Genomic DNA, 26,875 nt, shown 5'->3' on the forward strand with positions numbered 1-26,875 from the left:
CTAGTCGGCGCCGAATCTTTGCTTGGCGCTGCGTTCATACATCATGGGAGTTGACCTATGGATAGTCGAATAGTATGCACTACTCCGTCTGCTGAGTTACCGCTTGGAGGCGCACTGTGCACAATGCACGGTGCGTATGATCGCCACGGTGGATTTGATTGGCACGAGAATCGCTCCTCGCGTAAGGATCGCTGATCATTCGGGCGGTTGGCCGCAGTGGAGAGTCGACCCGCCCACAAGAAAAAAGGGAAGCCGTCAGATCTTCCCTTCCTGAAATAGTAAGTTATGTAGTTGCAAATGCTATCCAAGTCTCCACGCCCGGCCCGGTTTCTCTTCATCAGAGCGGGTAGTAGGACGGATTTCCTCCGCTCAAGGGATGATGTTTCAGCAACTTGGGTTACGGGCTTCAGTCATATGTCATAGCTGTAATACTTCCCGACGAATTCACCAAGGGAAAAGAATGCTATGCGCTGGTCTTCCAAGCCTTGAAATTTCTTCCTCATCATTTCCCCTTACTGCATATTGACCTTTCATGCAGAATGCTCCTACATCGGAGAACGAATAGGAGATTTAAAACTCCAAGCATCTTTGCCCGCCAAGAACTTTTTCCCCGTTGCGTAGAACACAGTTGCCCAGGGGTCCGCGTAAACAAGAGCTCAACACCGCACTCCCGTAATGTGAAATGTTGACAGTAACCTACCTGCGAAGGCCGCGTATCCTCCAAAATTATTGGTGTTTGTGGAAGCATACTTAGCTATCTAGCAGAAACTTTCGTAGGATATCTCCATGCGCCAGATTCGCTCACAACAGGTGCATCTGCTGTAGCGATACCTCGCATTCGCTTGCAACTGACTCCGCGTTTGCAAACCATGCTGTCAATGACCAGCTCTCATGAATGGACCACCAAACTTTTCCCTCCAAGCAAGGAGCTCAAGGGATGCATCACTTCTGAAACACCATTTGATCGGTTCATCCAGCAACCTGAAGTTTCGGCAACAGTTTGTTTTCTAAAAGGCTCATGAGTGTTTTTGATCCACGTACGAACACAAAAGTCTTGATACCGGTCAGCTTAGAGAGCTGTGGCCAATACAGCTTCTTGCAAGACGTTTCCGGCGATCACAACAACGTGGGCTTTCGTATGGTATGAAGCTGACAATAAGAAGGCGGGCATTATGGAGAGGATGGCAAGGAACCATGGATCAAACAATTGATGGTGTCCGCCTTCTAAGTCAAGGAGGGTGGAATGGTTGTAGGAAAGTGGTGTGATGATGAGCGGTGTGACCGACAGCGGGGACAATTATATCTTCAGCTTACCTATGATGAGGCTTTCCCCAACACCAAGGGAGGGAAAGCTAATGTACCTGGTACTAAATCGAGGATATGCAATGCAATGTGATCTTGAGATTTTCGAACTAACAACTTCACTTGGTAAGCATCTGAGTCAACAAGGGTTCAAAGCATCTTTATGGCCGATGACAAGATGACCACCCAGCCACAAGCGGGTCATTTGATATTGAAAAGACAAGGAGAAATTAATGCAGAATTTAATACTAAATGCACCACTTGAGCCTTTCAGAAATCTCAAGGTCAATGCGAGGTCCGAGTCCCACTGATATTTGCGATGCTGAGCAATCCAAGGAAAGTTTCAGATACGGAATTCCATGATTGATAGTGTCTTGATATGGTATCGATGTACGGGATGCGGAGTAGCTTCAAAGTTTCTGATTCTCATCAAAATGAGGCCGCTAGTGTATGGTCTTACTGTAGGCTGATTTCTTTGTTTTTCTTATTCTGTACCTATCATGATCCCCCTTGTCCCTGATGCCACTTCTAGCACTCTTTAATTCCGTCCTAATTGCTTCACTGCCTACCTGCTATTCCTATCTAGAGCTTCCTTGGTAAAGCGTTATGTAGGTGACTGGGTCACGCCTGTGATTTGTCCATTGTGCATATACTTGCATGTCCGCCAGGGCGCTATCAGCTGCACGCTGAGATCCCTCCAACCAATCACAGAGGGGCGCGCAAGTACCACAGACGCAGTTGCATCGTAAAATGTGGACCATAGAGGAGCACGGGTCAAGCGAACGCTAGGATTCGATACCACCTCCAAATCGAGGTCAGTAGGGGAACGGGAGTGACTACTAGTAACAGCAATAACGCAAGCCGAAATACTTTTCAGCCGACCAGTATTTTGTTGAGCTTGCCTAGGTTGAATCATGTGGCTGCGATTGGAATAATTACTCATGATCAGCTCCGCAGTCGTCATATTTTGTGTACACACACAAAGTGTGCCCTTTGAAGGTTTGCTTGTTTAATTGGACTTTGTTATCGAAATTGATAACGTTTTGAATTCAAGGTCGGCGATCGGGATACCCGCTCCCTCAAGAATTCGGAGAGATAGCCCACTATTTTCCCAGACCCGAAGAATGATGCTTTCTGGTTCCTCTCGTTTTAGGTGGTACGTTAAAATAACTAAGGTTGGCCAGTACCAAAGGTTCGATAATATGGATGATACATTATTTGATACTTTCGAGTGCAATGTCAGGGCAAATAGAAAGATAATGTATCATAGACTGGCAATCTGCTGGAGATCACGAAATATGTTAGTACGTACCTGTCTACCTACATTTTAGCTGCTTGCTCAATTTATTTATCGTTTGGTACTCTGTACATTAGTATCACTACACAACTTGATAGGGGCGGCACAGGAAAGAATGGTGTTGACATTGGACAAACCACGTCTGCGCTTGCCCCAAATTAGGTCGCCACTGATGAATCTATACATGAATCGCGGTTTGAAAGGAGCAAAGTGCATATTAAAACCAACGAATAACATTACGATATTATTATTATTTCGAATAATGTAAGAGTAGAACAACACTGCGGGAAAGAAATAATGTATGCCTACAACTCTTAAGGTACTCCAAATATTCCACCACCGTACCGTACCATACCGTGTACGGGGTGTGGTACCTTGACAACAGCCCCAGTACAGCGGCTCCCTGACCCAGAGGAAAATCAAAACTCATACGATAACAGATAATAATTATGATAATGCTAATCATCGCCTGCCGTCTTTTCCTACCCGTTGCCTCCTGGATTATATTGCGCTCTTGATCCTGTCCTGTTTTATGCATCTCTCCTCAATTCCTCCTTATTTCTCTCTGGATATCGTCCCAAAATCACTATTCGAATGTAGTGGGATATCAATCTTACTTCGTCGAAATCCTTTACCTTTCATTGCTGCTTACTCCCCCTAAGCCCCTCAGCTGATTGATTCAGCGCACCTCCATCTCCGCCCACTCTCCAGTCACGTCCTCGCAGGCTCACACTAGATTGTGGTACTTGCAAATTAGCTTCCAGAAAAAAAAGCAACCCCCTGGTCCTATCTTCCGCCCATCCCCAAATTCGATCATATTCTTTGAGACGTCAACTGCTTCAGCAAGCCCCCTTCTCTCGGGTCTGTCCAGGCGACAAACTCATACCGACGCTGGGATTGGAGAACTTTTTCCTCTATCTCCCCCTCCAGAACAATCACGAAAGGTTTTCGTTGCGGTGGAAGGTCTTGTGAACTTGTTGGTTTATCACACTTGTCCAAGCCTTCTATTCCGGCTCTCGCTATATTTTTCGAGGTACTCCCCTACTTCCTTTTTCTCCCTTTGTTCAGGGCCGTTCTCTCTTACCATATACACCACCCATTAGCCTTGGAGGATGTGGATGGTCACGGGAAATCAAGGGTGAATTGTTGCTAATCTGGCTTTATTTTCTATCAACAGCTCATCTCACTTTTCGATCTCCCTCCTGCTTGTTGTCAGCAAGATGTCGACTCCTGTCTTTCGCCTTACGAGTACCTCCTGAGCGTCCTTCATCAGAGTTCGCCTGACTGGATACCGTCTTGTTGGGCGAAGCAACTTCCGTAATGGAGAAGCTGAACACTGAAGATGGCCAGCTTTTCATCAAAGTTAGTTCAAATCAAGTACCTGGCTCCTCTGCAAATAGGCGTGTACTAACCTATTTACTTTTCCTTGGTTAGAACCTCGCAAGCTTCGTACGCACCCATGAGAAAGCTCTTGCAAATGCACTGCAGCTAAGACGCCAAACCAACAAAAATGCACAACCTACTCAGTCGGGCTTGTCCTCAAGCTCGACATCGTCAACCTTGGCGGCAGCCTTGTCCTTTGGGCCATTGAGGTTTGCCTCTCATAACATCAAGCCCGCCAAACTCACCCTCACCCCTCATCATCTATTCTACCTCCTTTCCTGCTTCGAGGACCTTTCCATCTCTGTGGGACCCATGAACGTTAGATTGGAGAATATCCATAACGACGTATCGCAGTCCTATGTCTCTTTTCTGAACAAACCCCAACGGTCCAAAGGCGACAGAGATTCCATTCACTCTGTGTCAAGTGTCCGTAGTGTCATGTCTGGCATGAGTGCTCTCTGGTCCTCGATAGGTCTGGGATCCAAGGATTCGGCTTCCAAGTCCGAGAAAGCCAAAGCTGCTCTGGATGCTGATCTTAAATATCTGTACTCTGCTTTTACCAAAATACCCTGTTTACGTCTAGCCCCAGACCATCGCGCCCGCTTAATACGCGGATACGAGGAGTTTCCCTTTGATACTGCAGTTCCTCTCCATTCTTTCAAAAACTTGAGCGTATTAGAGATTATTGATATAGACTACCGCTCATTTTTCGGCTGGGACCGACTATCTGAGCAGTTGCGAACATTGACTTTAAAAAGGGCGAACGTCGAAGACATGGCAGATCTGCTGACCGGAATCGTGCTTGATGACATTGATAAACGCCGACGACGGTCGTCGAAGGCTCAGCACTCGCCAGTTCTTGGTTGGAACGGAAATGTTCATCCTCAACAGGTGCACAAGCCTGATATCTCAGGCTCCGTTTCCGCTCCCGGCTCACCAGTCATTGAGACGGCGTTTGGAACAAGCACAAGCCCCAAGGCCGTTTCTATGATGCGAGTAGGCTCTGACGGCGCTACCCCAGGCCGAGCACGAACTGGAAGCATTTCACCCTCACGCCCTACCAGTTCGAAGCACTCGAGCCATCGTCACAACCGGGGAACTTCTTCGCGAATTAGGCGTACTGGGTCGGGTAGCTCGAACTCCAGCGAAAACTCAGGGTACCGTAACGGAAGCTCGTCAAGTTTGCCGTCCGGTATCCTTCCGCCGTCGAAATGGCGATTCCTGCGGCATTTGGGCCTCCCTGACAACTCCCTGACCTCTGTCACCGCGGCCGCCTTGGCACCCGTCGCCAACAGCCTGCATTCTCTTGATCTGTCGGCGAACCTCTTCACCGAAGTCCCTGACACTTTGGCTTCTCTAGTCGCTCTGAGGGCTCTCAATCTGTCTCATTGTATGATCGACTCTCTTCACTCTCTGTCTCGGAACCCCCTTCCTGCGATTACTGCTCTGAACCTTCGCGGCAACCGTCTCCGTTCGCTTGCCGGTATCGAGCGGCTGCCTTCGCTCGAGAGATTGGATCTTAGAGACAACAACCTTTTCGACCCTACAGAGATTGCCAGACTGACCAATCTCCCTGAGATACGGGAGATCTGGGTGTCTGGAAATCCATTCGTCAAGACGCATCCGAACTACCGTGTCGTGATTTTCAATCTGTTCCGCCGCACTCCGGGTTACTCAGAAGACATAATCATCGATGGTTCGGGACCGGGATACACAGAAAGGAAACAGCTGGTCGATCGGGTTGCAGAGGTTGAAAGCGCGCCAGTCATACGGTCAGCTACAGCGGACCATTCGGCCGTGGCTATCGTTAGCAAGCCACTGAATGTCGCCCAGGGAGCTGCAGCTTCAAAGTCTTCTCAAGCGCTCACACCAGAGAATGATCGGGGAATTGGTTCTAGTCGACGAAAGCAGGGTCCTCGGCGGAGAATTGTTGACATCTCGTTGGATAAGCCCACTGATGATAATGGCGATACAGGTGCGGTGGTGCCTTCTGTTTCTCCCATGCAGCATGTTCACTTGCCCGTTGATCCGTTTGTTTCGACGCCTACCGACCGTCAATGGAAATCTGATGGTGGACCCCAGGCCGAACCCTCCAACATACCTCACCCTGACGGAGTAGTCGACACTAGCTCCTCGTCGCAGGTCAAAAGATCCTCCGTTGTGCAGAACATGCCTCATAACACCGATTGGAAGGCCGACGAAGAATTTTACATGCGAAAGTTGGAGGCTCTCAAGCAGGAGTTTGGTAGCAGCTGGCTCTCGACGATGGGCGACCGTACTCGGGATAAGAGCATCAGCATGCCTCGTACAGGGACGAGCATTGGCGAATCCAACCTGCTGACTGCAGGAACTTTCCCAAGGGCAGCTAACCAACCTATACTCAGTGGTGGAAACCCCTGAGTCGACGAATGGATATTACGTCTGTAACAACCACTGCTTTGGTTACATGGATGAGACACACCCTTTACGCCAATTAAAAACCAATCGAACGAAAAGCAAAAGTACTTATGAGACCAAAAAGACAGAATTTTCGGACTTCGTTGTCATTTGGTGCGGATTAAAAACTGCAAGACTACGAGTCTTGGGGCTTAGTTACATCTGGAAGCATGACAGACGGACCTTCCTTTTGGCTCTGAGCATCTCGAGAAAATGATAAGCAGGTCCTTGTTTGCGGCGTTGTCAAATTCTTGGTTATTTTGCGCCTCACCGTCACGACTGGCTGCCTGCGTGTGCCATTCTGGCAATTGATGGCTCAACTGCATTGTTTATGGCGTTACCTGAAACTTCGAAATTGCGGGCTGGATGTTTGAACACTTTTTGCTCCCTCTCCGCCTCTTCTTGTCGACCTCCCTGATTTTACCTTACAACTTTATTTCTCTATCCGCAGTCGACACTCTATATGGACCGACATTTGGGAGGCATCATGAAAGAAGTCGCTTTCCTGTTTAGACCGCTTGTATTGTATCTTTTGATGAAGCGCAGCTGGAGTTAGTATCAAGGCGTTACCGGATTTTGTTTCGAGATTTTGTGGTTATATTTCTTCGACTTTCCTATTTTCCCCCCTCCCATCCTTGTCTTCCTGAAAGGTGGTTTTTCCGGTTCTCCTAATGATGCGTTGTGTGAGGATTACCATCTACATTCATGGAGATGTCGTTGTCTATCATTGCACGATGTATACTTGCCTGCGATCTTGTTTTTTCTTTCGGTTACTTTTCCTGTCAAAGATCAAGTGATGAGATTCGAGCCTAATGCATGAGACATGAATTTAACAATGACGAATTATATTTCTGCAACAGATGATACTAGTTTTGTTAGATGCAATTCGCCTTGGCCGCTCTCGAGGCTGTTACTATATCAGACGTAATGTCCCCCGCGTTTTTGGACGATTGTGAATGGAAATCGGTGCCACGCTCTGGACTCTGGAATCTGGATAGACTCTGAGTTGCTGATGTTCCATCTAGACCGGGGGTGGGGCTTCCCGATAGGATGCTTGCGTGTAGACGTCGTGGTAGCTCGGCTGCTGGAAAGAGAAGGGAGTTGGGAGGGTTTGATAGGGAATGAGAGGACAGTTGACCAAATAGTTAAAGCTTCACGTCACAAACAGACCATAAGTCATAATAGAAACTCCTTGCAGAGGGAGGAGTATATAGAAAGTTTGTTTGTCGTACTTGGACCACACTATGCCTGAGCGCTATTTTTGGAGCTGGATGTGTAGCCGAGATAAAAACTGGTCATAAAGAAAAGATAGAGATGTCGTTGTCCAGCATATGCATCTAAGGCAAAGATAGAAATAAAGTCATGAATAACAGAAAGATATCTAAGGTAGTCGTTTTAGGAATGCAGCATTGTCATGGTGAATAGATACCCGACACCTTGTAGATTACTTCAACGTTCACCTTGCACTGAGGACAGACGGTACGCCGCCTTATGCGCGCGCCAATCCCAACCCGCAACACCAAAACTAGAACTCTCCTCTCTCCCTTTACTTTTCCCTTGCCCATGCTCTTTTCTGGCCTGCATCACGACTCATTCTGACATTGTTTTAGTTTCTCTGGCCGAAGCACCTTGAGATCAGCGAAAGAAAAGAAAAAGCTAAGACTTTTCGAATCAAGACGCCATCCAAAAGGGGGAATAAAAATTCTTCCGCCTCGACCGCTTGAACGGGAGATAGAGAGCAAGAGAGAAGACCTGAGATCCCTTGATTGCCGACCAACAATCTTTCCTCCCCTCCCCTTCCACCCCCTCACGCCACCACAACCCAAGATCGTCGATTCCTTCGAAGCTCTCACCCTCTGAAAATAATACTATCATCTTCACCAACAGCAGCAGATTGAACAAGGAAAAGAAAGCCTTTGTCGAATCCCCGTCGTTCATCCGTCCTGCTAGTCCCATCCCACTCTCAAGCCAATCCGCTCCGTCGCTTGTTTTCCCGTTACACGCTTCCCGTTTTTTTCCCACCCAGTCCAAAAGCAACCCCATCCAACAACACCGGGCTTTTTCTTCGACGCTTATTCTCTTTCAGAATTTGCGGGAGCCGCATCACGTCGTTTTGCATCGCGCGTCATTAGTCAAGGATAATTCTCAGAGCGGGCTGCTACAATCGTCACCATCTGGCATAGCTGCCAGATCCTCTACCTCCTCACCACTCCAAGGCCATTTGGCCTGCTGCAAACTCGTTTGAGTCTATATTTTAATCTAGATTCTATCTCGGTAAGCCGTCTACTCCTCTCAGTTCCCATCGTTCTTCCCGATATCAAGGGTGGGAGGTGAGAAAAAAAATTTCCCGGGCGCATAGAATCACGCGTCTGGATCGCACTGTTCATGATATTCGAGCAGCTAGCTCTAACCTCTTTTCTGCTATCACAGTTAATAGACGCCGCCTAAATTGGTGTACCGAGCGCTCCGGAAGCTACCATCTTCCCTTCGTCCTTCTTTTCTCCCTTTCATTGTTCAACGCCTTTGTATTAATTATTCTTTTTACTTCGTTTTCGTCTCGAGAATCAGCACGTCATGGCTGATCAAGAAGTGGACCTGGACAACATCATTGATAGACTGCTGGAGGTGAGGGGCAGCCGGCCTGGAAAGCAGGTTCAGCTGTTGGAAGCGGAGATTCGGTATCTTTGCACCAAGGCTAGGGAGATTTTCATCTCTCAGCCGATACTGTTGGAGCTGGAAGCGCCAATCAAGGTAAGATGATGCCTGTTCCTGGGTCTATTGCTGCGTCTTGGCGACTATACTTGCCTACACATCGGATCGAAACTGATTTTGCCTTCGCCAGATCTGTGGTGATATTCACGGCCAATATTACGATCTCTTGCGTCTTTTTGAATACGGTGGCTTCCCGCCTGAGGCCAACTACCTCTTCCTCGGAGACTACGTCGACCGTGGCAAGCAGTCACTCGAGACCATCTGCCTCCTCCTTGCGTACAAGATCAAATATCCTGAAAACTTCTTTGTTCTCCGTGGTAACCACGAATGTGCCTCCATCAACCGTATCTATGGCTTCTATGACGAGTGCAAGCGGCGGTACAACATTAAGCTCTGGAAGACATTCACTGATTGTTTCAACTGCTTGCCCATCGCGGCAATTATCGACGAGAAGATCTTCACCATGCATGGTGGTCTCAGTCCCGATCTGAACTCTATGGAACAGATTCGGCGCGTCATGCGTCCTACCGATGTGAGTTTCCCTCCCCTTCATAGCTTCATATCGCGGACCGGGTCCCTTTTCTCGTTACAGGCCTCTGTGGATTCCTTTTTGTCTGTAATGTTTGAAACAGCCGAAAGGGGTCCCGCCGGGCTCTCGCAGCTCCAGGTTTGCTTTGCTAACTGGGATAGATCCCTGACTGCGGCCTTCTCTGCGATCTTCTCTGGTCCGATCCCGACAAAGATATCACCGGCTGGAGCGAGAATGACCGAGGTGTATCGTTCACATTCGGTCCCGACGTCGTTTCTCGTTTCCTCCAGAAGCATGATATGGATCTGATATGCCGTGCACACCAAGTCGTCGAGGACGGTTACGAATTTTTCTCGAAGAGACAGCTTGTAACGCTATTCAGTGCTCCCAACTACTGTGGAGAGTTCGACAACGCGGGTGCAATGATGAGTGTCGACGAAAGCCTTCTTTGTTCATTCCAGGTATGTTGTGAGCCCTAAGTTTTGGCGTCGACTTGTGGTCCAGTTACTAATATAGCCTTTTTTTTTTAGATTCTGAAACCAGCAGAGAAGAAACAAAAGTACGTTTACGGGGGCATGAGCTCAGGCGCGCCCATCACTCCTCCGCGCAAACCAAAGAAGAAGTAAGAAATCATACGAGCTTTTCCATGTGCAGCAGGTTCGGGCGGAGATAAAACGTTACAATCCCACATTCGTCAACACACGACATAGCGAATTACCACAGCGACCCCTGAAGACATACCTCAAGACGACCGAATGCGGATACACCAGGCCATCCAGAGACCTCTCGACATGCAGGACCGTCACAATATTCTCCCTCCATCGCTACTCCAGCGACTCCGGTCTTACAGTTTCCTTCTACGCTGAACTTTTTCCCTTATCTCTATATGGAAGGTACATTCTGCTCCTTGTAGGGGTTTTGTTTCTTATTGTCTTTCTTCTCTTTTCGTTTATTTCATCCATTTCCCTGTTTATCTTCATTTTTCTTTCCTCTTTTCTCTGTGTTACCCTCTTCGTTGTTCGGGACTATCTTGACAGGTGGAGGCGAAGCGACGGGCTGCATTGTGGTGTTCTCCGTTTGCTTTTTTTCATTCCAAACAATCTTCCTGTGAGTGTAATGCCAAACCGAATAAGCAACGACATGTCCGTGTCTTCCGAACTGTGCCACGGCTCTCTTTTTACAAAGTCTAGCTCCTCTGCATCTGCATGTTGCGACGCCTGATAACGATCAACGCGAATGAAGGATACGCTACAGTGACCGCTAGATGCCTGTTACATGATAAGGCACTTGACGAAGGTGGTGGACAAGGTTGGCGGTCGCGGGACATGCATTTTTCATCTCGTTTATCTGGTGGGTGACGCTCGAATGCGTTTGGGGTTTGTAGGTTAGGTCGGATTTCCAGGTCTACTTTTGTCATTCATACGGTGATGTTCCTGAGTTACACCCAGTATATCTCTCTTTCGTTGATTATCAGCCAGTACAAAACGTAGCTTGAGCTAAGAAATAATATTAAAAGATGAAGAACTTGTGACTTGAACTAATCGCTAGAATCTGCATTTGACAGAGTGGGAAGTGAGGGCTATAGACTGATAGGGACGGAGGGGGCATAGTTCCATCGTCATCATCATCATTATCAATAGACCGGTAGCAAAGTAGTGATGGGTAGTAATCTGAGGGGAAGGATGGAGTTGATTGTGATTGATCGTTTAGACGTATTGGGACAGCCACCTGATACCTTCGCCGTATCCTAGTAGGCGTCATCCACATTAGCATTGTACTCCCAAGAGCAACGCAGAAGCTGTAAAAGACACCCGGGACGAAAAGTCAAAAGAAAACTCACCCTGTCTCATAACAACACTGCACATAAACACCTCGATGGGCCGGATCCCCTCCAGCGGCACCTTGCCCTTACCCGTGGTCTGGTACAGACCAAGCTGATGTCTCAGCTCGTCCTCGCTAACAGCATCGGGGTGATCGATCTTGTTTCCGAGGATGAGGAAGGGCACCTTGGCCAGCTCCTCCATGGCGAGGAGGGCGTCGAGCTCGGCCTTGGACTCGGGGAAACGCTCGTGGTCCTTGGCGTCAACGAGGAAGACAATCCCGCTGACTTCGGGGAAGTAGTCTTTCCACAGGCGGCGCGCTGTACATCCATATTGTCAGCTTGCTAGCTCCCACCTCCCAGTTCTGCTGCATGGCCGTAATCGTGGCCGAAAAGTTCTACTCACCCTGCTGGTGACCGCCCAGATCGAACGTTGTGAATCGGTTGTTGCCGATGGCAAGTTCCTCCGATGCTGGAAACATCAATATCAGCTCCCTGCTCACATTTCCCGTCGCCAGTCATGGCGTGTTATAGACATACTCGGGTGCGCCGTAGGCTGGAGGGTCGCGACACGGTCATTCTATAAATCAAGCACAAGCAGAGTCAGCATACACCCATCTACCTATCCAGCGCTTCCAGGTTCTTCGAGGGCGCTCACCTTCAACATGTGCAAAAGGGTGGTTTTGCCGGCATTGTCCAAGCCAAGGAACAGAAGCTTGGCATGCTTGTTGAGGAGACCAAGGGAAGCCAGAACATCGTAGACTACAGAGAAAAAGGACTCATTAGCGACAGAAACAGACGGGAGTCAGGCCAGTAGTGCATATAAGATGCCAGATAAGTCCTCCAGAGAGCTTTTTATGATACCAAAAGCGAATGCAAGGACGGAACTTCAAAGTCTCGAGGATCCGGAATTGCAAGGCAAAACAAGGAACAGGGAACCACTTACACCAGTTAATGATCCACATGGCGGAAACTGTCCAGACCTCAGATATAAAGGAATTAAAATATCGCTGACGATGACAAAGGGAAAGATGAAAGCCAGAAGAACAGTGGCGAGCGGCTGGGCCAGAGATAAGTGCAGAAGAAGACAGGTTGTGGTTGCCCGATGAGTTGACGTTGACTTTTGACCGATTCGCTAGCTCTGGACGCTTAGCCGAGCGCTAAGCCAACTGCAACCGCCGGGAAGGTCAACTTTAAACCTGCAACCACATGACCTCTTGCACAACTATGACCAAATAGATTACTTTACTATTCATATATGGAAGCATTTTGATTGAATTATTTGATTTCATTGATATTTCGCATCAGCAAGGACTGGTTTGGTCTTCTTTGTCATGTTGTGGCCTGCCTACAAACGCAGCAACAAAAGCAGGGGGTATCCTCCAGAACCGCGAGCATGCAGAACTAATTCAAACAGGGCCCCGGCCACAACAGTGAAGGAATGTAAAAATATGGTTTAAACCGATAAGGAAAGGGTAATATGTATAGGTGAAGCAAACACGAATAGAAAAAAGTGATCTCCCTGTAAATGCAAGACTGATGTCCTCCCAAGCAGTGATGATGCTGTGCAAAGAGTACAGGACAACCGAGGGGATTCAATCTGTAGCCTGCCGAAAAGAGTGAAGGGTATCCCCTCGGGAGAAAGAAGTGACAAGGAATGTTCAAGTATGTACAAGGAAGACAAAGGGTCCTTTTCTGATGGAGGAAAGGTCTAAACAGATAGGACGAGCTGGGCATCTTGGCCGACACCGTAAGCTCTGAACCTCTCAGCAACTTCGAGGCCAAGCTCCTTCATCCGTTCAGCTCCCTTTCCAGGGGTTGGTCGCCGCTCCATCTGCTCTTTGGCAGCTTTKCGGCAATGTTGACGCCAGAACTTTTCCCTTCGCTTCTGACGCTTCTTCTCCAGACCCTCGACAATGTCGATTGGGCCTCTAGTGTGCACCTCGCGACTGCATGATGATTCACGCTCTGGCGATTCTTTCAAGTCGGCGATGGGTGACCACCGATGAGCCTTGTCGAGGGAGGTGAAAAAAGGGTTGGGAGTTCGAGGCAGGGACTTGGTGCGAGTCATGAGGGGGCGTTGAACCAATTCACTGATGTTGACGCCTTGGGGGCGGCGAGAGGGAAGTTGGTCATCCGAGGCACCATCGCCACTTTGGGAAGGTCCCATCTTGACCGGCGGTGGAGGGGACCGAAGACGTCTCGGGGACATGCGGCCAACACGGCGCGGGGGAGGGGACATCATTCGCTTGGGAGACAACCGAGGTGAATGTTGACGGACGGAATCCCCACCAGTTCTTCCCCGAGTTGCTTCATCAGCMCTAAACGACAGCTCCACCTCATCCTCTTCCAGGTCATCTTGATCATCAATGTCTGATGTAGGAAAGCTTGGATCAATATCTTGAGGAATGATGACTTGTTTGGAGAGGCGACGTTGCTCGATGCAGGACTTATATGCAACCTCCAAAGGACGGTCTTCGTCCAATGTGCCACACACAAAGTCCGTGCTGTCGGGTAGATTAGGAGTACCAGGGCGCATCTTGACCGGGGGAGGTCTGAAAGGGGATCGGCCATTTGCCTTCCACGCGAGTGCTGGGGGCCATTTCTTGCGGGGATCGTCAGTCATAGAATCTAAAGAAGTGTTCGAGCCGCGACGTTCGAGCGGCTGGCGAGATGACTCCAATATCTGAGGGCTGGCGGCAGTAGTGGTCGAAGTGGGAGCCCAGAACCCATACTCGGAACCATCATCACTCTCATCATCTGAATCGGCAAAGCCAGCCTCATTGTCGGATTCATTGCCAGCATCAGAGAAGTCATGGATGGTCGAGTCCGCGTCGTCCTCGTACTCCTCTTCGTCTTCCTCCTCGAGCGCCTCTTCCTCCGCTTCTTCTCCGAGCTTTCTGATGGCGATTTCTTTTTTCATGCAATCGCTCATAGTAATCTTCTCTGTGAATTCACCAACCTTGGTGACCCACTCATCATCCTCGCTAACGGAGCTGGCAAATTCGTGGAACCGGGTCGCCTCAGACTCTTCAAATTTGCCGAGGCCCTTCACAGGCACACCTCTTTGACTGTTTGATGCCGACGGCTTCTCATCTTGCTGTGACTTAATCGGCAAAGACGCATCTTTCTCCGGAGACGCCTTGCGGGCGACAGGGGCAGGGGATCCACGGGGCCGCGACCTAAGAGCTGTCGTGCGAACAGGAGGCCGTTCTCTTGTCGAGCAGGAATCCCTTGCCGGGCAGACAAAAGTAAGCACCGTCTTCCGCTTGGGGGGCTCCGCTGGCGTCGAATTGGCAGTCGATTCCAGTGCTGTAGGTTGTTGAGGTTTCGTTTTCTCAGCCTTACGCCCGCACGCAAAGCTGATGCATCTCTTACGTCCAAGATTGGCCTCCACAGTGGACTCCGCCGCATCCAACTCAGATCTACCGTTGAGTTGAGGAGACAGCGGGGGGCTTGGGGTGTTAGACAACGATGGGCTCGTGAGTCCACCGTCGCTGGTCAGCTCCGCGGTCGAGATTCCGCTGACGTTGCCGGAGTGGTACGAGCGGTAGAATGGATGATCCTGGTGGTCGGCAGGAGCCAGTTCGGGACTGTGCTTGAGGGCACGTGTGAGGAGTGATTCCTTGCCACGACTCATGGCTGTAGGGGACTTGACGTAGACGACACCGTCGTCGGCGTTCATTGGAGAGGTATTCAAGAAATGGTGATCAGGAGGCTCATCGACGTCCTCAAGCATATCTGTATCTTGCTGAACAGGCTTGTTGGACTGATGGGGCGAGAGTAGCATCTTCAAAACCTTGTGTATTGAAAAGGGTCGATCACCACCGCGCAAGTATGCCATCGCTTCGAGTAGATTGTTAGGTTAGAATCGTGACTGAGGTCGAAGAGGTAGTTAATGATATAGTCGTATGTTCGATATCGATGACTCGAGAGGATAAGTGGCGGCGGTAGGTTGTAGAATAGGAAGGTCGGAGAGGTAATGACGAGTTCAGTGAAGAATTAAACTTGTCAATGAGATAGATAATAGAGAAGACGCTCTCTCAATATCGATCAATGATACCACCGATCGACCCAGAGGGCGGAAGATTAGGGTGTCCTCAGCAGGACGACGATTGTCATGATATACAACGCATGATGTGAGGGGGGGCGGAGGTGTAAGAAGGGTACAATAGGATAGGACCAAGAAAGTCAGGTATGTAGCCAAGAAGTACAGTAGTACAAGCCCTCCCTTCAATAGAGTGGCAGCTCAAGAGAGCGCCAGAAGGAGACGCGTCGAGGAAATCAGAAACGCAATGTGTTGGCAGTACTAGGTGGATGGAAATGGAGAGGAAGAAAGAATGTTAAGGAGTAGTAGGAGATGCAAGTAATAGTGGAAAGGTCCGGCACAAAAAAAAAAAGGGCGAAAAAGAAAGTAAAAGTAAAAGGTAATAAAAATTCAAATAATTCAATAATTAATTAGGGTCGCAGTACAATACTCTACCAGCCTACGAAGGAGGGGAACGAGAATTTACTGGGGCGATCGCTTTTTCTATGACGGGGCGGGAGAGCGGCACCAGGTTTAGGAAGCTGATTTGGTCATTGGGGTGAACGGTAGGTAGTAGTGGGTCGCCACTATCGAGAAAGGAAAGGGGGGGGAAAAAAAAAAATTCAGAAAATTAAAATCAAATTATGACACCTCTGGTGATCTTCTCCTGGGCTTCTTTCCTTCTGCAGGCGGCCACTTGACGCTCAGTCCAACTCAACCCCGCCAAGACATGACCCACCGTGTCTATTGCTCCCACCAACCCCATTGCATGCTTCGGTTCCTGCGGCTAACTCACCTTGAAATGTATTGTCACACGGTAATATTGCCGATGTACGATCTGTACTCCGTACTTGGAGGGTATAATACGAGCAATTATTACAACCTTCTTTTTAAATAGTAACGGAGGCAACTAGATGACAATAATGGAGTACCAAATACGGGCGCACAAAAAGATTGAAGAATCAAGTAGAGGAAGACCATGAATGTTTCTGGGTTTCATTCTCTTTGAAATGCTCCCTGTGACAAACCTAGGTGGTTTCATCAAATGGTGGGACATCTTAGCGAGATTGAGAATAATAATGATGACTGGTACAGTTGAAGTGGTACTCCATAAGAGGCGGCCGAGTCCTTGACTATGAGGGATTTTGTATAGGCACTAAGCCTTGCTCAACTATACTCAAAATGACCAAAGATAGAGATTTCGTGAACGATGATAAGAGAATCAGAAAACAACTGAAACCCACAAAGCAATCTTCAAACCCACAAAGACGGAAATGTCACAATGATCATGGTCTCGCTTCTCCTCTGCTGTGCGACACGAAGTTTCCCAGAGATAAATCCCAGCCTGTACCTCAACTTTAAATTTCGAAACATTCGAAATATTATTCTCTACCCCCACGAGGCCAGGACTAGCAAAGCAGCACGAGCTGCTGTCACTACTCATTGACTGCATAATGCAGCCTTTTAGTCTCGGATTAATCAGCATCCAGCAAACACCGGCTAAAATCAGCCCGACTGCCCACCGTTCGCTGAAGTCCGCCTTTTCGACAGTAAGAAGTACTATGCCATTTCCGGGTACCCTTAGGTGATCCGCAAGGCGTAATTCCCCTACCGCCTGTGTAAGTACAGGGCGGCAGAGACTGACCCAGGGCTCACACAACAGGGGAGGCGAAGGGCAATAATACCAACACCGCCGGAGTCACCCCGAGGCTGTCCTTGTACGGGCCAAATACCTCTCTACGGCAGGTCTCAGCGAAAATCGTCCCCTTACGACGTGGTATTACTTAACCTCGACCTAAAGCCAACTAGTGAGTGGTTCAGCGCTATCATCACTGGGTTTAGCAATTAAGATTACCTGCACTCTGTATGGTTCCTGATCCTGAACCTACTTTGGCTCAAGTGGATGTCACTACCCTGAAGCAAATGATGATGCACAAATAATAATTAAAGGCGCTGTACGCGCTTCCTCTTTGATATTTCTATCTCTAACAACCTGGGTCTATGATTTAGGTTTCTTTATTGCTGCTGCATTTGTCGCTGTGCCTAACTTCTTTTACACTATAGAACTAGCATAAGAAGTCCATGCTACTACCATGATTAAATCACAGTGTCATTGCTTAACAATAGTCACCTATGCTTGGTATTCTTTGTCGTCCCGGACCATTATCGTGCCCTGTGCCGAGCCTTTCCCTTGCCTGGCTTCCCAGCTGTCCAAATTAGGAAGGCATTAGTCTTGGTTCTCTGACGTATGTTACACTCACTATTTGCAGAGTTATGAAGACGCGATATCCAAGGATAGGCATGACTGTTATTCTGTACGTTGTGCTGCCATGCGGGTTAAATAAAAAAGAACAGCTGCAAAAGAATCTTACCTAATGTACCGAAGGTTCTGGGAAGGTTGGACCCCTGTGAGAAACGCCTTTTGGCGGAAGTACGAGGGCAATTACTGTGCACGGCTTTGCCTGTCGCATGACGCTATTCAAACTTAAGGACAGGGCTACAGTCGACCTCAACGCGAATCTGACTATATGCAGCTAGCCAATGACAAGAGCCCCCTGTGTTGAGTCTGGTTTTCAATTTGGAAGTAGGTTCCCGTCTGAGATCATGACGGAATTGGGAATTTGGATATACGTGAGATCACGGTCACAAGAATAGAAATCGACGAAATACCGAAAAAGTGACTATCTGCTACTACAGACTTGGAAATCATAGTTCGATCTTGGCTGTACAACATCCACGAAGATCACAGCAGGGGCCAAAAATGCCAGAAATAACAACCAGATGTCTAGGAACGGCTTGCAGATACCGATCTCAACTGGTCATACTGTATTGTTTGCGTGGAATAATTATCACTAAGGTAATAACTCCGTCGTACTGCCAGATAATCATCCAGTAAATGTTTCAAGATATATTCTGTTGTCGACACTTTGGATTAATTTCCTTTGTAATCTGGTACGGCGTATTCCAAACATCATAATCAATGTTGTTAGGCTATTACAGCATTCGTTTCAAAAACATGCATCTCCAATCCGAAAGCCGACCGCACTATCCATGTCCATTCCGAATAGAATGTTGCTTTTTTAACATCATTCAAGACGCTGTATCGTAGCGATGAGAAATCAACCTAAGCACGATCTCTCCCCAAAGTGTCCATCTCTTTGAAAACTCTCCGATGACCATACATCGCTTTATGCTTCGATCATCCCACAAATCTCCACATATGCGACGTTGGCTGGAGAGTTGACGATTTCAGCCCGAAATGGGACCACGAAGTTGACGCCAGAGAAGCGGTCAGAGAAAGTAAAAAAAGTAATTGATGATGAGCTCGTGAGTTTTGAACGCCAAAAGGTCAGTCCGCCAACCTCATTGCCTTCAAAAAGCGGGGACCACCAGAAAGCTACGGATCATGTTTGCGAATCATCGAAAGCGCATCAGCCAAAGTCTTGGTCAAGCTTCCTACACATCAAGGATACCCCGACCTGTGCGAGATTGCTACTGCGGTTGTTGTTTTTCATCCACCCTCAGCAGCCAATCTGATGACGATTTGACAGTCTTTCCTCCTCCCTGCTGTTTCTGATTCCAGGATCCGAGCAACTGAGACGCATTTCAGGATATCAGGTGGTCAGATGTCTCGTGATGAGAAAGTATGGATAATATTCTTCGAAGAACGGTGAGCGAAGCTAAGCTCAGCCTTACGAGAAAGTATCCTGCAACCTCAGCTCCAATACGACCGTGGATATCCATGCTGAGTGAGATTCATCCAGTGATTTGGGATTGTCTCTACAGCTGACGACGCCGTACACGAGATATTGTGCATGACAGACATGCACACAAGCATCATGGCGGAGCTTGATGCTGAATCTCAAGCAACTTTGACGCTCTCATTGTTACACGCTTTGTGTTGAATACATGGATCAGCAGTTGACTCTGGGGTGAGATCAATTCAGTCATCTGAAACTCCCGAGTGAGACCCAATCATACCGGTCGAAGACAAGTGGCATGTGGCCGCCTGGGAACTGCCATCACACCAAAGCCTGCCGATGATGGGACCTTGCCGATGGAAGGCGAAGGGCTGCCGCGTTGCTTCATGCTCGCCGTCCTCCTGTCCCTTCCACATTCGGTCACCGGTGGATCGGAAAAGGATATCGCAAGCGTGGTTTCCCGCCGCTAAGTATATGTGGCATATGGGATATCCTATCGCGAACTGCGGGTTTCCCCAGTTGAGTTATTGGGATTCGAGAAGGCAAATGACAAACTACTTAAGACCCAGGGTAAGTGGAGGCTACTGAATTGTACAAAGAATGATGCAGCAGACCAACCCGAGGATGATGACCCTAGAGGATTAGGTAGCATTAGTCCATATCTCCACAGTCCGTCCGTATGGATGAATAAATTAATCGTACTGGCGTTGTTTGTCTCGGTGGCCGACGTCGGCCTAGCATTTGATAAGCCGAATGACAGGGGCCCTTTATTGACCGCGAGCACATTTGTATGAGGGATTTATGTCAGTAGCCAGTTCGCGAGTTGCGCTCTCCACTCCAACACGTTGAGCTTTGCCAACTGCTTCTCGCTCAGGCGCTCTTGGTGCATGCAAGTGTCGCCAAATGTAGTAAGACAAACACTAACTGCGCGCCAACTGAAGCAAAGCTGCAACTGAATGAACTGATCGAAGGGCACAGACAGCATTCTTTCTCTGACAGCTGCTTCGATCCAAAGCTTCGGGTCGTATTCCCCCTCCTACGCATGAGCTTTTATCTTTGGCTGTTTCGGTGTTCGTCAATTGTCAAATCATCGCAGAGCGTCAAAGGTCGACAAGTAATAAATACCTGGCTCGAGCGAGAAAGTACCAAGACGGGATCTTACTAGGATCATATGCGGGGTTTATGTACAGTTGCCTGTCAAAAGCTATAATAATGCTTTGATCTCGTTCCTTGGACCTTCTGACCCCTCATTATCATCCTCAAGTAATGCCTCCCAACATCGACAACCCCCACGATATTGCTGATGCTGAACTCGATATGGACTGACATTGAGCAGTTGTTTTGAAACGGTCTGTATGGCTTGGAATTCTGTACGGTATCAAGCGTACCATACCGTATGTTCTAGTACATACCACGGAGAAATACATTCMTTCACAATGACCTCTGCAGTGTAACAGGTTACACATGGGACTCGCCCTTGCTTTGGCCAGGCTCAGCCCGAAGTGTCATGGGCCTGGAAGCATTCCAGATAGACAGGGACCCCAACGGTCCCGACCGTTCTGCGGACTTTGTGAGAACTATAGATCTCCGAAGTTGTACGGCAACAGTGTACGGAGAACGGAGACCGTCAGAACTAGCATACGGACTACAGCCAAACCAAGTCAACCTCGCACATCATCGCGATCTCCTGATTGTCCGCACAACCCATTCCACCGGACGAATTCCAAATACAAGGGAGACACTGCATACTTGATGAAGCAGCCAAGAGCTCCGCCAAGAACCGCCAAGATCAATACACAATGCACAGTTATGTTGGTCCTCTGTGCATCTTCCCTTTTGGGAAGTCGGAGGTCAGCAGGATATGCTTAAAGGGATGTCCTCCTTGAAAGTCCTTACTCCCCTTTTCATTCCACAGCAGCACTTGGCGATGCTGCTTTACCTCCGCCAAGACGATAAGTCATACCGACGCCCCATCTTGATGATGCTCTATTGAATAATATTGGTATCCGGTTGATGATCGTTTACTTACGAAATATTTGCAACAATGTGTGGGCTACTTACCTCCTCCGCGATCTCGTGACTTGTGGATGGCTAAGGTATCAGTGTCATTGGGAGCGCGGACAGACAGCCGACACCAGACAAACATTGCTTTTTTCCTCCTTCTTGAGCCACCCCCTTATTTCCTCCAGTGTTACCGTCGACCGACCGTTCCATACTCAAGTTACTCTGCTTGCCAAGCGCTCTGCCAAGTATTGCACATTCTACATATGTGGTTTTCTGCGCCCTGTCTGCCAGCTCACCTTCGGGAGGGGGCGCAGGCGGCGCAGATATCGTGCGCCCTTTCTCCCTAAGTAATAGGCTCGTGTTGAGGGTTTGAGACAGCCGACAACTGATAGTGCTAGCGGTAGATCATGTCGATCATCGATAGTGATACTACGTGTATATCGAGGCTGCAATCGACCGTTTCCCCTACTGCTATGAGCCAATGCCAATACGATATTTGTCGCTTGGCATCGAGAGGACTGATGAGGACTGATTCATACTTCCAAATTCGGAAGAAAGTATTGATCTCATGATTGACCCCCAATGATGGGCGATCGAGCTTACAGGATACGTATCGCCAAGTTCTCCAGTACTACCTAGCCTTGGTACATTGACTTGCGATCACTAGGACTGTTGATCAGGCAGAACTAACATCAACCCAAAGGCAATTTATGCTATTTGTCGTGCAGCTTCGACCGATAATTTATTGTGTAAAGAAGCAGACAGCAGAATACATTGTTGGGATGAATACATACGGGATACAAGGTAGATATTCTTTTCATGCAATATGCTATAACCATGCAAAATACTCGATAGTAATAGCACGAAATGGCACCTACCGTAGCACGGAGTAGACTAACCCAATCCAGACGACAGGAAAGATCATACTAGAAGACCACAAACGCCAGGTATCAAATTACATTTTGCAGTGGTCATCTCGCATCCTAGATCATCCAGCATCTCTACGTCGGCTAATTTCGGACGCCGAAGCGATATCACCTTCTGCACCTTTCCACCAGGCACTAGATACCTACAGTACAGCCTATATCTCCATCACTAATGGATTTCCATTCGCATCCATCATTCGATAGACTTATACGTCATGCTCAATTGCCAATTACTAACTGCCATGTCGGAGAGACCCAGTGTAAACTAACTCGAGTGGTAAGACAACTATAATATATTTGCATCAGTCCGAACAAACACCTCATCCATTCTATGACACACACCTCCAATCTTCCAGCAATCAAAGGCAACGGAGATAACCAGGCACGGAATCTACTAGGTAAACCCCACATTACAACTGTACGTAGTATTCATCGGAAACGTCGGTTTGGTCTGTTATTGTCAGATGTGAGATGCTTTGACAGTTGTGACATCATAGGTTCCGGATGCGCATCTCGGGCTTGGGCATTGCGGCGATGATCCGTCCCCAGCCATGCACATTCACAGAGGTGCACACAAACGATCATACTACGTTTACTAGATATAGGTTCACCAGCCTCGTCAGCATGTTATCATGATGATCATCGCAGGGCTGGGTTTCTAATTATACTTCAGATGGGTACGTAGTCGGATACGTTCGCTAGGCATCATGATTTAGGCTTGGGTTGGTTGTTTGTAGTAGCTGATGGTATTGGATGCGTTGATATATTCTTGTTTCAAGTCACTGGATCATCGTGGATGCGTCAAGTATCGCTAGAACAGGGTACTAGTTTCATACACTACCCATAATATAGAACAAACTCCAACAAAGTGCTGTATAGGAAATTCATCTGCCAATGCCAGATCGACAGACGCCCAAAGCATATGCAGGAAAAAATATTTCGTGACCCCCTAAGGATACCAAAACTCCCACTAGCGGAAATGGCTTTGAAGTCTATGCTCCCGTGCCGTTGCTAGACACGCGTCCTTCCATGGCCACGTTGAGGCGCCCGTGTCGCTGCCTGGAGACGCCTCTCTAATCGACTGCCCATCTTGCTGCGTTGCTGCCTTTGCCTTTTCATTCTCCTCCACCATCGCAGAATATTAGCTTTGGCCCGAAGCAGCCGATCCCTTGTCTGCACGACCGCTGCGCATTGCATTGCCAGATTCCTCACCAAAGTTCGTCGGTGAGCTTCTCGGCTTGCGAGGACGCGTCGCCATGCACTTTGGAGCACTATAGCAGCTCGAGCTCGTTTGGTTGACGAAAATAGACGAGAGCAGAGGAAGGCGAGCGCTCCAACTGTGAAACTGCTGTCGAAGATGTGTGCCTTGTGGGAATTGCCAGGAGAAACGAGGTTTGCTATTAATCATCGGTTAGCCGTTACCCTGGGCTACAATCTAGAGATGAACTCACCAAACTGAGAATTGCAGCCAAGTGCTCGTAAACGGGTTGCCAATGTAGTTGCCTTTTGGTCGGGACTTGACGCGGCATTGCCCAAGATATAGTCTTCGTATTCGTTCACTATAGCCTCGTAGATCTTTCCATCCGCAAAGCTTGTGCTGAGATTCTCCAACCGGAGGCCACTCAGATGCGCCAAGATGGTTGCCCATTCCTTGAGCAATAGAACAGCTTCATCGTCTTCCATCCCGTCATTAGAACTCTTCTCCTTAATCAAATTTGCATCGTTGACCTGTGCGTATCCGAGCTGTGATGTAGCTTTCTGCCTAAGTCTGTCAATCTCTTTCCTCAGATCATCCCAGTCGATGAGCTCCGAAAGACCCCATCTGCTGACCAACCCCCATAGCAAGGCAATCGTCTTCTCGCGATGGCCATTAACTATGTCTTCGGCGTGCAGGTCACAAACAAGCGGCGCAGCACCTCTTGTCAACTTTAAGGCATCCAAAGCAATCTGTACATTGAACTTCTTCACCGTGCGGCTCGAGCAGGGGAACTTTAAACGTCTTGATAGCGGCCATTGATCATTGTCCAGCAGCGGCACCGATTCCCCTACGGCCCCTGCTGATGGATAAAGTAGTAATTCCACAATCCTAGTCAATCTCACACCATCCCTCAGGTCAACCGCAAGATTACTCATTTGATACTCGTACTCTTGCAGTTGGTGCTGTTCATATGACATGTGACAGTCCAAATGTTTGAGTGATTTCAAAATGTCACCCGATGCTGGCAGTAGAAGACGGGCCAGTGCTTGCATAACCGCTGCGGAAGACTTGAAAGACGAGGAGGACCTAAAAAGGCAACTTGGAAGCATTGTTCCTGGACACGATCTCGCCTTGTCCAAAAGTATAACCATCATGATACTCCGGAGGACTGTACGGCGGTATGCTTGGGACATCATATCTGAGCCTGCATGGCTAAGATCCTGCGCATCACGATCCATATCTCTATTTTGTACCAAGAAGACATCCAAGAACCGTCCCAGTTTTCGTCTGAGAATTTTTTCCTTATCTGCGGTGGTTTCGACCGAGGAATGATGGAAATCTCCATCGAGGGTCTCATTCTCAACTCTTCTTCCGGTAACGGTCTCGGCAGCCGCTCTCAGTGCTCGAAGGTCGTACGTTTCCAACCAAATATCCAAAAACTTCCGCTTCATACCCAAGTCATGTCTCAGACGCATTGTTTGTGTTAGAGCATCTTTTGGCATACTGAGAGAGCCATAGGTCAACGACGCTTGAAATCGCTTATGAAGTTCAACAAAAGGACCGCTTTGATACAGCTGAAGAAGCTCGTGCCTGCGTGCTGCATGGTCATCATATCTCATGTGACCGTCCGTTTGATCGAATAACCGGTTGGCTAACTGAGTAATTACTATCTCCTGATGTGCAAGCCAATAGTCCTCATACATCGCTGGGTTGGCAATATCGTCGGATATGAGTGCAAAGTCCTTCATCGTAGCCTCTTTCCTGATTAGTGAGGTGTTACTTTTAAATGCTTTGGACTGTTTGAGCGCATCCGGAATGGGTGTGCTTCTGGAAGTGGACAGAACGGCGCCTTCAAGTCTCGAGTTGCTTCTGACGACACCGTCCATTTTGCTGCCGATGCTGTTCACAGATGCCCTAGCATTATGCCGTTTCTCTCTGAGCACTGATCTCCTTAGCTCTTGACTGGTGGACACCTTCGCCAGTGGCTTTGGCATAGAGTCTGCAAAAGGACGAGCTTTGTCTGATATAGCTCTGGGAGATTTTGAGTTTAGTTTTTCTTCCGTATTCGATTTCCAGAAACCTTTCTCATTGGAATTGAAGAGCATTGCCCCCGGAGGGATATTCTCCTTCCCAGTATTCTTGCCAGCGATATCGACGTTTATGGCGCTTCCTTGCGCGACTTGAAGACTTGGTTGTAGCGGAGTCTTTTGACCTGAGGCCATTGCTCTCTTCACTTGTCGCTTCCGCGCAATTTGTGACTCCAGGCTGTTGATCTCCGTGTCCTCTGGAACATAAAGATTGAGGTTGTCGGACTTGAGCGGACTGAACATCCTCATAAACACGCTGGCGACCGTGGTATCGTCCGGGGGAATGAAGACCGTATTGCGGCGCACATCTCGTTTCAGTTTATCTTTATGTTGATTTTCGTCTCCTCCGCCATTGATTCGCATTAGGAGCGACCTGTTTGTCTCTGCGCCGGCATCTATGTTCTGTCTTTGCTGCTTGACTTCTGCTTTCTGGCTCTGTGGTTTGGCTGGCGAACTCGAGGCGAAGCTGGCTTTCGGGCGGAATCTATGGGCTGGTTGGGCAAGCAATGAGGATTTGCGGCCTGTAATTCTAGCTGTGATTGTGCTATCTCTTTTGCATTTCGGCACTGCGTGTGTAGGTCTCTCGTTTTTGTCATCGTGAATTGTGAACGACGTTCCTGTCTTCACCCTTCGCTTGGGCTTGACTGCAATCAAGGTATTGTTTTTGATCGCTGTGGTGAAATCGAGGCTGTTAGTGTCGTCACCACATTCCAAGCTCCCTTCCCACGAATTATCAAATGTATGAATTGTATCACTGTTTCTCGAATTCCTTGACTTTAACGGGCAAGGAGTTCCGACTTCGTGCAATAGACTAGACATGATGGTTGTTGTTCTGAAATTAAGCCATCAGATAGCCTTAGAGAATGTAACCAATATCTGATCTAAAGAAGCTTATCACTTAGTGCGCTTGACACTTTTCACAGATCGTACTTAATCGAGGCGGGTTGAGCGTCGAACTTGGTAGGAAAGATGATAACAAGAGATCTAACAGACGCGACAAGAGACACTCAATAATTCAAAACCCGATAACAAATTGCTGCTCATAAGGAATAGGGCTAAAGATATATGGTCAAAAATTAAGGTAGTTCAAGGAACGAAATAATGTATGGAAACGCGAGGCCTGGACTGTTGACGGGAAGCGGTTGCCCAGGTAACAAAATCGTACCTAAGTTTTGAGGCAACGAGACCGACTTCCACTTTGTTTCTTCGGTTAGACAGCGGTTGTAGGTATTCAAGCAGTTCAGCATACAGGATCTCATCATTTCCACGCGTGAATGCTTGTCGTAATGAACTAGCTCTACTCTGAGCCGTTCTCCCATGACCATCAACGGATCAGCGAACATGAGAGAGAACTTAACTACGCAAGAAAGACAGATCTCGAGTGCTCTGGTTTCTATGCTGAGGCCGGATACGCTTAGACTTCCTAAGGCGGGCGTTATCAGACCTTGTCAGCG

General features: G+C 48.3%; 5 protein-coding genes across 5 annotated transcripts; 2 read left to right on the forward strand and 3 right to left on the reverse strand.

The window, feature by feature from the left end:
- Positions 1 to 3,919: 3,919 nt before the first annotated feature.
- Asppvi_003261 (leucine-rich repeat domain-containing protein) lies at positions 3,920 to 6,382 on the forward strand (the record flags this gene model as incomplete). Its single annotated transcript, XM_043299229.1, has 2 exons — positions 3,920 to 3,961; positions 4,034 to 6,382. The coding sequence occupies 2 exons, from the start codon at positions 3,920 to 3,922 to the stop codon at positions 6,380 to 6,382; spliced, it is 2,391 nt and encodes a 796-aa protein (XP_043155164.1).
- A 2,610-nt stretch (positions 6,383 to 8,992) lies between these two features.
- glcA (type 1 serine/threonine-protein phosphatase catalytic subunit GLC7) lies at positions 8,993 to 10,285 on the forward strand (the record flags this gene model as incomplete). Its single annotated transcript, XM_043299230.1, has 4 exons — positions 8,993 to 9,169; positions 9,261 to 9,662; positions 9,821 to 10,120; positions 10,190 to 10,285. The coding sequence occupies 4 exons, from the start codon at positions 8,993 to 8,995 to the stop codon at positions 10,283 to 10,285; spliced, it is 975 nt and encodes a 324-aa protein (XP_043155165.1).
- Positions 10,286 to 11,365: 1,080 nt separating this feature from the next.
- sar1 (Arf family GTPase SAR1) lies at positions 11,366 to 12,443 on the reverse strand (the record flags this gene model as incomplete). Its single annotated transcript, XM_043299231.1, has 6 exons — positions 11,366 to 11,406; positions 11,500 to 11,799; positions 11,885 to 11,950; positions 12,019 to 12,058; positions 12,137 to 12,240; positions 12,425 to 12,443. The coding sequence occupies 6 exons, from the start codon at positions 12,441 to 12,443 to the stop codon at positions 11,366 to 11,368; spliced, it is 570 nt and encodes a 189-aa protein (XP_043155166.1).
- Positions 12,444 to 13,189: 746 nt separating this feature from the next.
- On the reverse strand, positions 13,190 to 15,322 carry Asppvi_003264 (DUF2457 domain-containing protein; the record flags this gene model as incomplete). The annotated part of the gene is made up of 1 exon (XM_043299232.1): positions 13,190 to 15,322. One exon carries the CDS (start codon positions 15,320 to 15,322, stop codon positions 13,190 to 13,192), a length of 2,133 nt encoding a protein of 710 aa, XP_043155167.1.
- A 7,825-nt stretch (positions 15,323 to 23,147) lies between these two features.
- sha1 (putative calmodulin-binding protein Sha1) lies at positions 23,148 to 26,240 on the reverse strand (the record flags this gene model as incomplete). The annotated part of the gene is made up of 2 exons (XM_043299233.1): positions 23,148 to 23,533; positions 23,588 to 26,240. The coding sequence occupies 2 exons, from the start codon at positions 26,238 to 26,240 to the stop codon at positions 23,148 to 23,150; spliced, it is 3,039 nt and encodes a 1,012-aa protein (XP_043155168.1).
- Positions 26,241 to 26,875: the final 635 nt, after the last annotated feature.

This window comes from Aspergillus pseudoviridinutans, assembly GCF_018340605.1.
Source record: "Aspergillus pseudoviridinutans IFM 55266 DNA, scaffold_2, whole genome shotgun sequence".
NCBI classification, from domain to species: Eukaryota; Fungi; Ascomycota; class Eurotiomycetes; order Eurotiales; family Aspergillaceae; genus Aspergillus; species Aspergillus pseudoviridinutans.